This window comes from Zeus faber, assembly GCF_960531495.2.
Source record: "Zeus faber genome assembly, chromosome: 10".
Lineage (NCBI taxonomy): Eukaryota > Metazoa > Chordata > Actinopteri > Zeiformes > Zeidae > Zeus > Zeus faber.
In genome coordinates, this window is record NC_137199.1 from 29690268 (window position 1) to 29705408 (window position 15141).

General features: G+C 47.6%; 1 protein-coding gene across 1 annotated transcript in view; it reads left to right on the top strand.

Annotated features, from left to right (window-relative positions):
- Positions 1–4652: 4652 nt before the first annotated feature.
- pdgfc (platelet derived growth factor c) overlaps positions 4653–15141 on the top strand; it is a 64044-nt gene continuing 53555 nt past the window's right edge. Inside the window, exon 1 of the mRNA XM_080008280.1 lies at positions 4653–4935. Within this exon, the coding sequence (XP_079864406.1) occupies positions 4821–4935 (115 nt within the window). The 5' untranslated portion in view covers positions 4653–4820. The remainder of the gene's footprint in view (positions 4936–15141) is intronic.

The following is a 15141-nucleotide window of genomic DNA, read 5'->3' on the forward strand; positions in this document are numbered from 1 at the left end:
AGAGAGAGAGCGCGAGCGAGAGATGGATGGAGCACCCTAAAAGAGAAGGAGAGATTCCACGAAGGTGAAGTGCTGACATGTGCTTGGGGTTCCTCCAGCGCTGGAACGTGATACTCCGCTCGGCACAAAGCGCCTGGGCCTCGCAGCACAACAGCACCTCTATCTGCCCCCCCGCCGCCCCCCACCCCTCCAATGCACCCCCGCCCCCACCACCCGAGCTGCCCCCTTCCTCCTCTTTTCACAGCCGGTCACCTTTGATTGCAGCTACATGCGGTCGAACATTAACGTCCGATTGTGTTCGCCTGCCGCACCAGACGCGCTGTAACCTTGGTGAACAAATATTTGGACTGCTGCTGAGTCGTTCCATCAGATGGCGCCACTTGGAATTTTACGTAACAAAGAGTTCGTTTTTTTGGACATTTCGTCGTTTAATATGCATGTTAAACTTCCCAGAAAAAAAAACATGTTTTCCCACCTCCGGCACACTTTGTTTCTTTACGTCATCTATTATACATGCATTACTTGTGACGGGGGGATTGCTATGGGGTGGAACATTTCATCCTAAACTGGACGCCGCACAAAAAAAATACCCAGGGTTAAATTAATTAAGCTAATAATAAGTAGTCACAACTTTTTTTTTTCCATAAATATCCCAAAGGATTTATTTAAAAACTATTTTCTGTATCTATGACCCGTGAGGGGGTGGATAGGTTATGTTTGACAGGAAACATCATAAAAACTCTAATTATCAGTAATAAATAATATCATAATTTACCGGCTTTTGGAACTGAGCTCTGGGCTTGAATGATGTCACTTCCTCTTTATGATGCCACTTCAAAGCGACTGCTCATTCGTTTTGGAGGGAAAATAACGGGCGTGAGGGGGTGGGGTACACAAATAAATGATCCTATTTTAATTCAAAATGTTTTTGTGTTTTGTTAATATGCTGTGCCGTGCGGATGGGGAAACAGATTTATATCTGAAAACAACAACATTGTTATGGTCGTACATGTATTATTCTGTAAAATTTATGATTATTTGCAACTTCCATGTCTCCATATACAGACATGAAAATAAACAGCCGTCTTTTGAAAAAGTTATTAACAAAACGTATAATTCTCATTTGATAAGATTTTCTCATATATTATGTTAATAATTCACTTTAAACGAATAGTTCTCAGCTTGGCAAACATGTTGGCAGATGATTGTGTTTTATAGACTAAATGTTCTGGATTTAAATGGTTCCTTTCATGGAATGACTTATTGACTTATATGGACTGCTGTTTTATGACGACAATTAGTACTGTCACCCTTATTTATACTGTAATTATGGTCCGCTGTTATTATTGTACGACACTTTTAAGGTTCACTACCGTACGCCACCTTTATAAGTAATACTACAATATTGCAACTGTATTGACCGTAGAGCAGGGGTCTCAAACCGAAATGACCTGGGGGCCACTGGCCAGGTTAAAGGAAAGGGACTTTATTTATCACGCAACACTGTAACACATGCTGGCACACACACACACATGCACATGCTTTGATGGTGGCCGGTGAAATGGATCCTCTGCATTTGACCCATCCTGGCTTGTCCTTCCTCCGGGGGCACAGCCAGGAGCAGTGGGCAGCGTACGTAGACGCGCCCGGGGACCAGGTGATAAGTGTCCATCGCTGGTCAGACGATGATGGGTGCATGTTTTTGGTGGGGGTCCTTACTGACGTGAGGTGGAGGAAACCCCATGTGAACACGGGGAGAACATGCAAACTCCACACAGAAAGGCTCCTGTTTTGGAAGATAACCCACCGGAGCACGGTGCCAACAGCGCCCCAGGCGGGAATCGAACCCAGGACCTTCTTGCTGTGAGGCAGTAGTGCAATGCACTGCGCCACCGTGCCACTAGGTGGTTGTCACAGGTTGTCTTCTTCTCGGGGGTCCGTGTTGAACTCCAAGCTTGTTGTTTCCTTTGTTTCTCCTGCACAACAGTGAATCGTGAATAGTGAAAAATCTCTCTTATGATTAATTCTGTTTTGCAAACATTACCCACATGGAGACCCCAACTACCTCTAGGGCGGAAGTGGCAGCTGAAGATACATGCGTTTGTACTTACATTACGTATACAAATACAAAACATCTACTGTAAGTGTTCATTTGTTATGTTGACAGTTACATATTATCTAATTATTTCTTTTTTCTTCACTTTTTATTTTATTTTATTTTTTATCCTCCATTTTGATGGACCATTAAGCTTTTTATTTTTTAATGAGATGGTGTGCAGTGAAACGCACCAAACTGGAACCAGAACATACACAATATGCACGTGTACCCGACGAACAAAACCCATTTTGATGATTTAGTGTCAAGTTTTTGATTTCTTTTTGTTTTTTGTTTAAAGGAGCATGAGACAACTTTTTTGCTTTTGCTTATCGTAATGAAGTTAATGTCGATTCCGCAATGTCTATAATGTAATGTCTATAGAATATTGACACCGTCAGTGTTTAGACTGGTTACCTATAAGCCTCCTTATCACTATGCATTGGGACTGACACCGGGTACAATTCCCTGGGGAAATGATGGATTTTTGATGTGGGGTTGGATGCGTAGTAGGTGGTGGGGTTGGGTGTGGAATTGGATGTGGGGTCGGATGTGGGGTCGAATGTGGCGCTGGATGTGGATTTGGATGTTGGGCTGGTGGTGGGGTTGGACCTGGGGTAGGTGGTGGGGTGGGATGTGAGGGTGGGATGCGGGGTGGGATGCGGGGTGGTGGTGGGGTTGATGATGCGGGGTGGGTGGTGGGGTTGGATGTGGGCTTGGATGCGGGGTGGGTGGTGGGGTGGTGTACATATCTGCAGCATTACATCATGGGTCAGGCTGAATAGGTTCAAGATGTCTCCGGCTCCCGGTGCTCCTCGTGTCTGTGGCGTGCGCGGTGCAACAATAGGAGGAGGAACCACCCGAGACGCGGCTGAAGAGCCCGACGCAGCGCGGGGCAGCGAGGAAATTGGGAACGGGAGGCTGTGTTGTTCCAAGAGGCGGCCCCGCTCTGATATGACAAATTGAGAAGCCCCGAAACATTTCCTTCCTTGCACGCACGCACAGACGCGCACACACACGCACACACGCACACACACGCACAGCACGTTTCGACCGTTTTGCCCCCCCCCCCCCCAGCTTGCTCTTTCATCTGCGTGGGGGTCTGCACAGCGAGGCTCCCCGCGCAGGGCTCGTCCGGGCCGCTTGGTCCTGTGCTTCTCTCCCGTCGGAGAAAGTACATTTACACCGGATGGGATTAATGATGAAGCTGCTGAAGTCAGGAGGAGACTCAGCACAATGTCATCTACATCCTGCAGGACGTTTCCTGGCAAACTGGTACAAATGGCGAAGTTATAATAATGGAAAGAAATAAAAGCCATAATAATAGGCCTTGTATCATATAATACTACGACTAATAATAATAATTGCAATTCAGCGGTTTTCTTTATGTTTCCTAAACTATGTCAAATGCTGAGCCAAATATTATGTTTCGTTATTATCATGATTGTGATCCTATATATACATATATATACCTATACTATATATATATATATATATATATATATATATATATATATATATATATATATATATATATATATATATATATATATATATATATATATATATATATATATATATATATATATGTGTGTGTGTGTGTGTGTGTGTACTGTATATATCCCTACAGTAAACAGTAAATGTGTCTTTACAGAGGGGGTTTTGTGATTTATTGATGGTCACGTTTATTTGCTTCATCTTTAATTGATTGGGCTTCTTGCTCCCATTGCATTTGAATTCCACCCTCAGCACTTTTACTCTGACAAACATGTTGTTCGTCGTGCAGGTTGGGAATGCATCGGGACCAATTCCAAGTTCAAAATCCATTCATTCCAATCTAAAGAGCGGTGAAGTGGAGGTGGTTGGAAACTGTCCCTCCTCCTCCTCCTCCTCCACCTCCTCCTCCTGCAAAAGCAGCAGCAGCGTAACAGTTAAACTTCAGGAGTTTCTGCAGAACTTTACGCACAGCACCTGTTGCGCAGCCAGTCCGTCTCCAGACCTCCACCCTGGTCTTCAGACCTCCACCCTGGTCTTCAGCTCGGTCTGGTCCGGGACTCCGTCTCCAGACCTCCACCCTGGTCTCCAGTCTGATCCGGGACTCCGTCTCCAGACCTCCACCCTGGTCTTCAGGTCGGACTGATCCTGGACTCCGTCTCCAGACCTCCATCCCCTGGTGTTCAGCTCGGTCTGGTCCACGACTCGCTCCCACAGAGGAGCTCATGTCGGGTTGCAGATCTTCTCACCCCGCACACTGGATCGGGTTGCGTTTGGGAGGTTTTATTTAAAGATCTGAGCGAGGAACCAAAGCCTGGACGCGCTCCCCAGCCAATGCACCCATTATGATGCATTGAAACCTGTTTATTTCAGTTCATTTTGCGGCATATGCAATATGAAACACTCTTGTTGGAGGATATCGCTATGAAGAAAAGCCTTTTCCAACTTTGAACAAGTTTTTTGTTTGACCACCCAACAGGTGCGCCCCTCCGGCAGACGCACCAAAAGCGCGCAACGCCCGCAGCACTCCACTCCGACGTTTCTGGAAGGCAGCGCAGGGATTTGGGGATGATTTAGGGATACGACATTCACTTTCTTGAACGCGGAACTAAGTCGGCGATCAGGAGCATGTGGATTCCCTCCCGCGTCACGTCCCCCCTGTGCAGATGCGGTCCTCCTGGTGAGCGCTGAGACCCAGTCCGCAGCTTCGGGACCGCACACCGACATCCAAATGATCTTCCCATTCTCACTGCTCCTCCTCGCATCGCTTCTGCAACACTATGGTTCGGAGGCTGAATCCACCCACAACAGCAAGTTTCACCTTCCAAGTGTCAAAGAGCCAAACGGTGAGTTCCAGATCTACCCAATGTTCCCAAAATACCCAACGTAGCCCAACGTACCCTGTCGCATTAAGAGAAGTACTGGGATGAGAAAGTCCTATCTTAATTTAACCCTATAGCTCAAAAAGTATATATTAAATTACATATATTAATAAACAGGGGTGGAAGAGGTTCTCCTTCCTTTTTACTTCAGTAAAAGTTCAAATACTCTGACACAAAAGTCCCACATTGACATTTAGTAAAAATATATGATTATGTAAGATGTACTTTAAGTTCTCAAAGTAAAGGTTTTTGTCATATCCAGTGCCCTGGTAGAACAAAGGCGATAATACTGGATAACGTAGGCCTATCACTGTAGCACATCATGCAGATCCGGGTTAGAATTTATAATAACACCTTAGGTGTCATAGTGATTTACAAGGATATGGTCCTCATGGATCATTGATAAGCACCCTTCGCTTTGGCTTGCCTTAGATAAAGCCTTATTTAGACAATCTACTAGTAGAGCAAAAACTATAGACATTTGCTTTGAAATATCAGTGGAGTAAAAGCGGGAAGTCTGTGAAACTGTATATACTTGAAAATTGTACTTAAATACAGTAATAAGTACTTCTGTGTTACTTTATTACTTTCCACCACTGTATAAAAGGACATCTTGGTTGAGTTTAAGCCTCGATGAATGAGAGCGTTTCATTGAGGTTCAAACAGCATTATCCTGGCTATAGGAAGTGGAAATTACCCTTTACCTTTAATGTGTACCTGTGTGTGTTTAAGGGGGAAAACCCTCTGAATTCCATTTCCCCGGGGACGAGTTTCCTCTCGGATCAGAAAAAGGCTTCATTCATGGCATTTGCTCCGGGCTGTAATTTGCCTTTACCCTCTGAACTCACTCTGAATTGCGCTATCAAAATCCGGTTTTGTCAATGTTTAAAGCCCCCTCCCCCCACCCGTTCAGTAGAAATCAGTTGGGGTCTGCAACAGAAATTGCATGGGGGTGAGTAAATAATTAACCCCAAATTATTTTGTGCCATCATGGACAATTTGCCAATCAATGTGTTTGTTGGTTTAAGGGCCCTGTGTGTGTGTGTGTGTGTGCGTGTGTGTGTATGTGTGTGTATGTGTGTGTGTGTGCGTGTGTGTGTGTGTGTGCGTGCGTGTGTGTGTGTGTGTGTATGTGTGTGTATGTGTGTGTGTGCGTGTGTGTGCGTGTGTGTGTGTGTTTGTATGTGTGTGTATGTGTGTGTGTGTGTGCGTGTGTGTGTGTGTGTGTGCGTGTGTGTGTGTGTGTGTGTGTGCAAGTGTGTGTGTGTGTGCGGTGTGGGCAGGTTCGTTTTGCAGTCACACAGGAATGATGCTTGAATTATGTAACTTATTCATCGACCGTCTGATGGCTTTACTCCACACGTGGTCGAGGAATTCCATTTAGCCTGTGCACCAGGTGTAGGACGGGGTGTAGGGCAGGGTATAGGATGGCTGTAAGGCAGGGTGTGGGTCTAGGGCTGGGACTGGGTCTAAGGCAGGGTTAGGGCTGGGTATAGGGTGAGTACACGGCAGGATGTAGGTCTCGGTCCAGGACAGGGACTGGCTCTAGGGCTGTGTGTAGGGTGGGTATAGGGCTGGGTGTAGGTCTCGATCTAGGACTGGGACTGAATGTAGGGCAGGGTATAGGACTGGGTATAGAGTATGTGTAGAGCGGGGTGTAGGTCTCCGTCTTGGACTGGGACTGGCTGTAGGGTGGGGTGTAGGGCTGGGTGTAGGTCTCGGTCTAGGACAGGGACTGGCTGTAGGGCTGGGTTTAGGATTGGGTGTAGATCTGGGTCTAGGACCGGGACTAGCTGTAGGTCGGAGTGTAGGGTGGGTGTAGGGCTGGGTGTAAATCTTTGTCGAGGATAGGGACTGGCTATAGGGCTGGGTGTAAGGTGGGTGTAGGGCTGGGTGTAGGTCCCGGTCCAGTACTTGGAATGGCTGTAGGGCTGGGTGTGGGGCTGGATCTAGGTCTGGTTGTACTATGGGAGTTGAGCTGTGTGTAGGGCTGTGCGTAGGGTGAGTGTAGGACTGGGTGTAGGACTGGGTGTAGGGCTGGGTGTAGTGTTGATGTAGAGCTGGATATAGGACTCGGCACAGAACTGAGTAAGGGGCTGGATCTCGGGCTGATAGGACTGAGTGTAGGGCTGGCTGTAGCAAAGGGTGTAGGATTGGGTGTAGAAATGGGTGTAAATCTGGGTTTAGGACTGGATGTAGAACAATGTTTTGGGCTTCATTTTGGGCTGGTATAGGGCCAGGTCTAGTACTGGGTGTAGGGATGTGTTTAGGACTGGGTGTCGACCTGGGTGTAGAGTTGAGGGTAATATTTGGTGTAGCGCTGGGTGGAGCGCATGGCAACGTGGAGCACATTGACATATTTCACCATTGTATTCAGAAAGGCCTCTGTAGTCCATCACTTTCATCTTTTTCACAGGCTGCTGTAAAGAAACCAAGTTTAATACTCCCTTGAATATTTCAGACCCGGTTTTATGATCAATTTTAAGATCAGGACTAAAAATTAACAATATTCATAAAGTCTGAATATATGGACATTTGTCGTATCGTTATCCAGCTTTTTTCTAGTCTCAGTTAGAAATGAGGAAAGGCTGTGAGATCTATACTATGGGAGATTTTTGCTGACATGCTTTTCATTACACTGTACTTCATTGTGATGAACCTCAGTTGAATGGTACTGGTACTGGTACTGGTACTGGTTCTGGTACTGGCTTTGGTACTGGTACTGGTGGTGGTGTTGGTAATGTTTCTGGTACTGGTATTGGTACTGGTATTGATACTGGCATTGGTACTGGTACTGGTGGTGGTACTGGTATTGGTACTGGTACTGGTACTGGTACTGGTACTGGTACTGGTAGAGTGTCTCAGCTTTTTGCACTGTCTCCTCACAAGACGTTCAGGGGTTTGGACCCAACTGGTGGCGCTCTGCATTGGCTCCCTGAGTTAGATTTTCTTTCCATACCAAAGAATATGAATGTGAGGTAGGAATGTGGTGCTCCTATATACGTAGGACTCCATCCTAATAAGTCAGTTCAAGGATTCAGGTAATGGATAGGTTGACTATTTCTCAAAGACGCAGCTGTATCAGAGTGGTACATTTCTCAGTAGTAACATTGTCAGCGAGGTTGTTAGTGTTATAAATGACGGGTGGGAACCAACACTTTAATGAGGCGTGGCTTCGGATCCGCCTCAGGCTCGGTTTAGCACCTCGGGGATACGGCTCACCTCAACGTGAGATGCACATATTATGACGTACACCAATACGGTGTGAATGCCTCTTTGTAGTAAATCAGGGTACGGTACGCTGAGCGAGCCGAGCGCGTCGGGCCGGTTGAGAATGGGGAGAATGAGCCGTGAGTGTGGACGCCGGGGGCAGGGGGCGGGGTGGCAATCAGAAGGCTTTGAAAAACAGTCGTCTGATCTCTGACTGGTGTGTCGGAGACAGATCTCCAGATCGATATCAAATCGATCTGTAAAGACAGAGGGAGAGAGAGAGAGAGAGCGGTCCAGGCCTAACTGGCATGTCTAGCCGAGCGTTACGCTCCCCAGACGTTTTCGATTTGGCACAAGGCGGCTGATGACTTCACAGATAGCGATCCCTGGGCTCGTGTCTTTTATTGAGGCCCGTAGCGATAGTCTCTTTCTATAAATGATTTGGCCGGGCTGTGCTCACAGTTTAACTACACTGAGTGGACTTTAATGGCTCGATAAAACAATGCAAACGGCAGTATAATGCTGATTTGGCAGAGAAATGGCCACTCCCACGGAATATCTCTGTGTTGCGTCTGAGAGGTTAATTCCTGTACAAATGAAATCACACTGCGCCTCCTCACCACATGCCGAACCGCTCTAAAAATACACTCCACCGGATTACTGAGCATTAAAACTCAATCCCTGCTAATATTCACAACCGCTTTTTCCCCATTCTGCCAGAAGTTACCGTTCCAACTCCAGATAAAATTAAAGTTGCAAGTCAAACAGCACGTTCCAGGGACCGCCTCTCCACATCCCTCCTCACGGTTAAGTGGCGAGCCTCCGTTTCCCGTAGAAGGTCCTGTTTTCACCCGTAACCACATGCCAGGACCCTCCGAGAGGAATCCATCTGCTTATATTTGTATGGGATGCGTGTAACCTGAAAAATGTTCCCACTCGGTTCCGCTGGAGAAATAGCAGGAATCACATCTGACCTGCCAGCGATCGCAGATGCTGCCGATGCGCTGAAGATTACAGGAATACTTTAGAAGGACTGACAGGCGAACAGAGCTCAGTAACCTGAGAAATAAATGATATTCCGCTGCAGACACAAAGCTGCAGATGTAGACCTATGAGAAATAGCAAAGGGAGTAGGTCACGTTCACCGTAAGAACTTTTTAATACACGTGTAAATCACACAATCGCATACAGCGCATTCAAAAATAACCATGTCAGCGTATAGCTAAAGCGCGCTTCACACTGAATCCATAATCGTGCCCGACAGTCGTGTCCTCCCCCTCGTGGTCGTCGGATGAACTGGGTCTGGGTTTCACATCCTAAAATATTTCAGGCGGAAACGGGAGAGCTCCCAAAACGCATCCCAAAGCCTCAAACGCACACGGAGATTCAGCGTCCCGGAGGAGGCGGGGCTTTTCTCGGAGGGGGCGGAGCTTATGACAGCCTTTCACGTGCGGAATCCGACTCTCCACAGGAATGTACGGACTTCCAGTTTGTGGGATTCTGTGTGACATTCGCATAAAGCACATTAAAACACATCTGGAGAAGCATTTTCTTTTCCAAGGGATTTTCCTTGAAACTAGTAAAGGTGTTCAGTAGTGTTATGGATATTTTCCCACATTTCAGCTCATTTAGAGGTTTCCATCCAGGTCTTTGTCAGGTTTGGTTCTTCAGCCTCCGGGCCTCGCCAGCCTATCAGCTTAGTGTTCGCCAACATCTCCGGGTTTTTACTGGTCGGCACTCCAGTTTGGACAGCTGCCGGCCACATCCGCCACTGTTTAGTGTCGAGCGGTTTCCATCGCAGTTAACTTTATGTTTTTAATTTGAAATTATGATATGGCTATAAAAAGCAGTTACAGGAGAGAGAAAAAAAAAACAAAAAAAAAAACGAGCAGAACTTGGAATCCCCGTTCAGGTTTTTAATCCGGGTCAGATGTTTCCTGGTCCTGGAACCCTGGGAACGCTTGTTTCCAGTTCCAGGAGAAACTGGAGTTTGATGGATTTGTTTGAAAATGAGCGCAGCAATGTGCAGTTAATCAATGCAGCGGACGGCACAATAGCAAACGCTATGCTCGGCTGAATTAAAACCCATCAGAAGGAAATGGATGACTGGAATGTGCGTTGAACTCGGAGGGAACCAGAGGCTCGGGACAGTTACACTGCAGATTTATCACTGTCAGATGGAACCAAGAATTCGCATGAAAACGTAAAAAAATGAAACAATCCCTTTTCTCCGCCATTGAAGCCTGTGCATATTTCATTCATTCAACCGGGGCTTCAAAGCCCACCTCCCGCTATTTAAGATGCTGAACGTTTGTCCGTGTCTAACCGTGTCTATGCATGGTCATCATCATGATTTTTTGACATAAAACTGTTTTTTAGCGCCAAAAGTTCAACATTTCCAGCCCCTTTTTATATGTTACTTGGCTAAAATCGACATCATTATTCATGAATGCATGACTGCAGCACTTTTGGTGACAGGTCTATTCAGGGAGTGTATCTTTACAGGAACATACTCAAAACCTTCCTTAAAGTTGTCCCTATGTTCACTTTTTTCCCTCCATTATTGACACTAGTTCGTAGTGTTGGTGAGAATCTGCTTCGTTTATCACCGGTTGCAAATATGTGTCATTCAATCATTAACCAAAGCCCCATGATTTGCTTGGAGACCGATTGGGAGTTCAAGCAGGAAGTAAATGTTAAATAGAATGCATTCATAAAGCGCTCCACATGCTACATGCGTCTCTCAGCCGTGCAAGCTCGTCGGGAGCTCTTAGGGGCTAGGTGCCTTGCTCAACGACGACTCGGCAAATAAGCCGGCAGGAGCCCACGATCGAAACCACTGACCCTCCAGTTGCCAGACAACCACTCCACCCCCCGGAGCTGCTGCCTCCCGGCGGAGTGGTCTGGAGGTTGGAGGTGGTGTCCAGCGGTTTTCCCAAACCCAGTCCACGCAGCTCGCTCAGCAGCATAAAGCGACCGTGTGAACCTTCAAGTCGAGTAAAACAGAGAAAACCCCAGATCCTCCGCTGCCGCCACCCCCCCCCCCCCCCCAGCAGCCGCAGCGGAAGGTTTGACCCTTGTAGATATTTCCTCTCACCTCCGCTTCATCCAGGGAACACAGACATGTGTGTCTGCTGGCAGCCTGGGCCCAAACCCTCAGCAGCCAAGTTGAGAGCATGCAGGGCCGGGGATAGCGCCGTGTTTTCCCTGTCAGCACTATTTGAACACGGAGCGCTGTGTTTGGCAAGCGGAGCACTGCCTGCCTGCTGTTTGTCATTTTGGGCAGCAAGTGTACCTCCCCCTCCCCTCCCAAGGAACCAAGGAAGTTTCTCAAGGGGTCTGGGTCAGGGATCCAGGCTCTGCTCGAGCAGAAACTCCCTCCCGGGTGCTTCCATCCTTTGCCCGACTCAATCCAGGCCAGGCCTCCGTCTGGGCGTGCCCATTGTGATGACCAGGTAACGCGTCTTAGCTGTATGCCGTTTGTTATGTATGTATTTTTAGGAATGTATATTTATCATCACTCCTCCTTTGTGCACAATGTGTCTACAGCCAGGGTTTATTCCTGTACTATTCCATCCCTAAAGTCTGCAAGACCTGTGAAAGGTGTTGTGAAAATTTCCTGCTAACATCTAAAGTGCATTTTCGTCCCGTTGGCGTCCTGTTGGAGCGCTCCGAGGATCCGCGGAGACGCTCCATATCTCTACACCATCCATCCCTGAACGCGCCGTGGGTCCACTGGCGTTCACCAAATCATCGAAATGAGCGCCAACTAAATCATCCTTGTTGACCGGAAACATGCCTGCTTGTAAGGCTAGATTGGGGTTAGGTTGGTGGGTGGTATTGTACCTCAGCCCGAGCAGCAGTGCAGTAGATGTTGTGGTTGAGCGAGGCAGCAGCTTCCGATGACCCTGGGGCTGTTTGCATCGCAAGCCATTTGTGGCTGGAAAAACCACATGCAAACCAAATGTATTCAAGTGGCAACAGAGGGAGCAGTCTAAACATTCCCTTGTATTCTGTTTACTTTCATTAAGCGTAGTCTCTGTTATTCTACTGTTTAAATGTATGCATCAAATAGATGGAGTGATATATACAGTTTATATGAGTTTTGTATATGGATACTCTTTTCAGCAACAACAGCAGCAATTGGACAACTGGTTGCCCGGCGGACAATCAGGAAAAAAACAAAACTCGTAAATGTGAATTTTTTGAGTAAACCCTCCCCTTCCAACATTTTGCCATCTGGCTGAAAACAAATGCTGTTGTTCAAAACGTCAAAGCAGTAAATTCCATCTTGTTGGCAATGAGATAAGGTGCTTTTCAAATGGCTTTTAATGAGCATTTTCACAGACTAGGTGCATAAATATCCTGCAAAAAATGGTACTATTTTCATTTTTTCCACACTCTCCACCACCTAGAAACCACCAACTACTCGAACACCCAGGATGTAAGAAGTCTGGGCAACATAAGAGTGTACTTGGCAAGTTGGTCATCCAGTGGACAGGGACAGGATTTTAGGATTTGTCCAGTGATTTAGCGGAGGAAATAATGGAGTCAGTTTGCAGTTTGTTGTGCGTCTGCGGCCTTGAGAATCCTGGAGGGCAGCGAAGCACAAATTGGCAGAAATATGTGCTGCGTCTGAAATGGCCGACAGCACTTTGCACTGGATGTTGTTCCTGTAGACCGGCGTGCACTAGTATGGGAGTAAAAAGACCGATGTCTTCTCGGACATACTGTGCCGCCGCATCGCGCTCCACTTTCCTCTCGCTCGTTTTCATGGGCGACACACTATGTTTGCGTTCGAGGTGTGAATCTTCGCTGGCCTCACGATTCGATTCGATTACGATTCACCTGTCAACCATGCAATCTCGATGAATCGAGAATGTTTCGCATCCCCAATATTCTATATGGGCACCAAGCCCTGCGCCAGGGAGAGGTTGGATATGATGGTTAACACTGGGGTCGGCACAGGTCTTCAGAACATGTCCGTGGATGCCGTCCGGACCGGCTGCTTTCCTGGCGTTCACCTGTCCCAGAGGCTCAGGGAGGCTGAGTGTGCCCTCACCTCCTGCGGTGGAACTCCGTTCTGTTGTGCTAACCAGGCGGCCAATGCGAAAGCATCAACATTCACCGCCGTGGTAGCTCTGCCTCTCTAGTCCGTTATAGTCCTTAATCCCTGCCACATGTGACTGGTGTCCAACAGCTGGAACTGAGACTCCACTCTTTCCATGTACCGACGCTTCGCCTCTTTCACAGCCCCCCTCAGTTAGTAGGACGCAGCTTCTAATCGTCCATGTTCCCCGACACGAGCCACGATGCGGCGTAAACGGCGGTACGCACGTCCAGGGCGTTCTGTATGGATTTGTCAAACCTACGGTATCGCACCATAACCATGGGAGCCACATCTCCCACTAGCTGAGCAATGAAGTTCGTCACCGCTTCCGTAAACTCTCTGACATCATCGGGGGCTGGAGCGAAACACTCCGCGTCACTCGGCACATCCGGCAGTGAGATTTCTGATTGGCCGGTCCAGCACATGATCTCCCTCATCACCGGAGCTTCCCGAACACGATGGAGATAATTCACTTTTGTGTAGGCTGTTATTTTAATCATAATAAAATCCGTAAATTGCTAATTAATGGTAGGGTCCGGGTTTGTTTTTCTTCATGTAAGCCTAATTATATTTCCAATCTCCTGAAGATGTTCTGTCACTGCATCGGTAGAGAATCGTCCACATCCGCATCGCGATGCGTCTTAAAATCGAGTATTTTCCACACCTCTAGTTTGCATACCACCATATCCCACCGGATGTAGTAGGTCATCCTGGTGCCTTTCACATCCTATCTGATGCGTCCTCTGGTGAAAACGCTCCAACAGAAATTTGGTGGTGTGAGAGCGCTCAAGAGTAGGTTAGAGTGTGATTTTGGACGCAGTGCGAGCGAGTAAATCCCCTCGGTGCTCACTGCGAGGTGGGAAGCGTCTGGCTGGTGGAGTCTAGACATGAAGGCAAGGCTTCCTGTCCGGACCTGCAGCCGTCAATCAGCTGCGAGTCGAGCGTTTCCTCAAGTCCCTTTGTTTTTCGCCACCGAGCGCTGAGTTCACAAAGACGTCTCCCCTTGAAGTCCTTATGTTTGCTCATCTTTGAACTTATTTATCTGCAACTGTTACAGGTTTGCAGAAATTGGGAGCAATCTTTGTATATTTCCAACTGTGCAAAAGGTTTCTCAAATGGCCTTTCGCTCCTTTATTCAAAATAATGAGGAGTAGGAGGGTGGAGGAGATCACTGGGCTTTGGGCTCCTTATCACCCCGTAATGTTCATTTTTAACCTTTGAACGGCGTCGAAATATCAAAGGCGCCGCTTGTTTGGGCTAATGCCACTGAGGAGAGCTTCCCATTGGTTACCGGTGAGAAGGGAGGTGAAGAGATCCGTCACTTCAACTGTTTCAACAACCGACAGTGAACCAACACGGCGTGTGTAAATATTAATTTTGGCCGGTCGGGACGTCGGGATGTTGGGATTTCTAGATGTTGGGATGAAAACTCCGTCGCTATTGCGGTTTTGAAATCTCCGGTTCCTCCTCCTCCTCCTTCCATTATTAAAACAAGCGGATTGACTGGAAGCCGTGATGACTGACTGTTCTCAGACTCTTCCCGTGGGCAAAAGGAATTCCAGCGGACTTAACATTTTTTAGGCGTTGTTTCGACGACTTGACCTTGGCGCGGCAGCGTCTCTGGAGGGAAAGGACGTCTCCCGGGCTTGGCAGGTGTCATCGCCTCCTGTCAGAGAGGTATTTCGGAGGAACGCCATCCACCCCCACCGCCCCCACCACCCGCACCGCCGACCCCTATGCTCCCCAACTGAAGCGGAGCTTGACCCAGATGGAGCCGTGCGGCTGGGTCCTCACACAGAGAAAGCAAGCCACTCCTTCCCCACAATGTCAGGGTCAGCTGTTTGGGGATT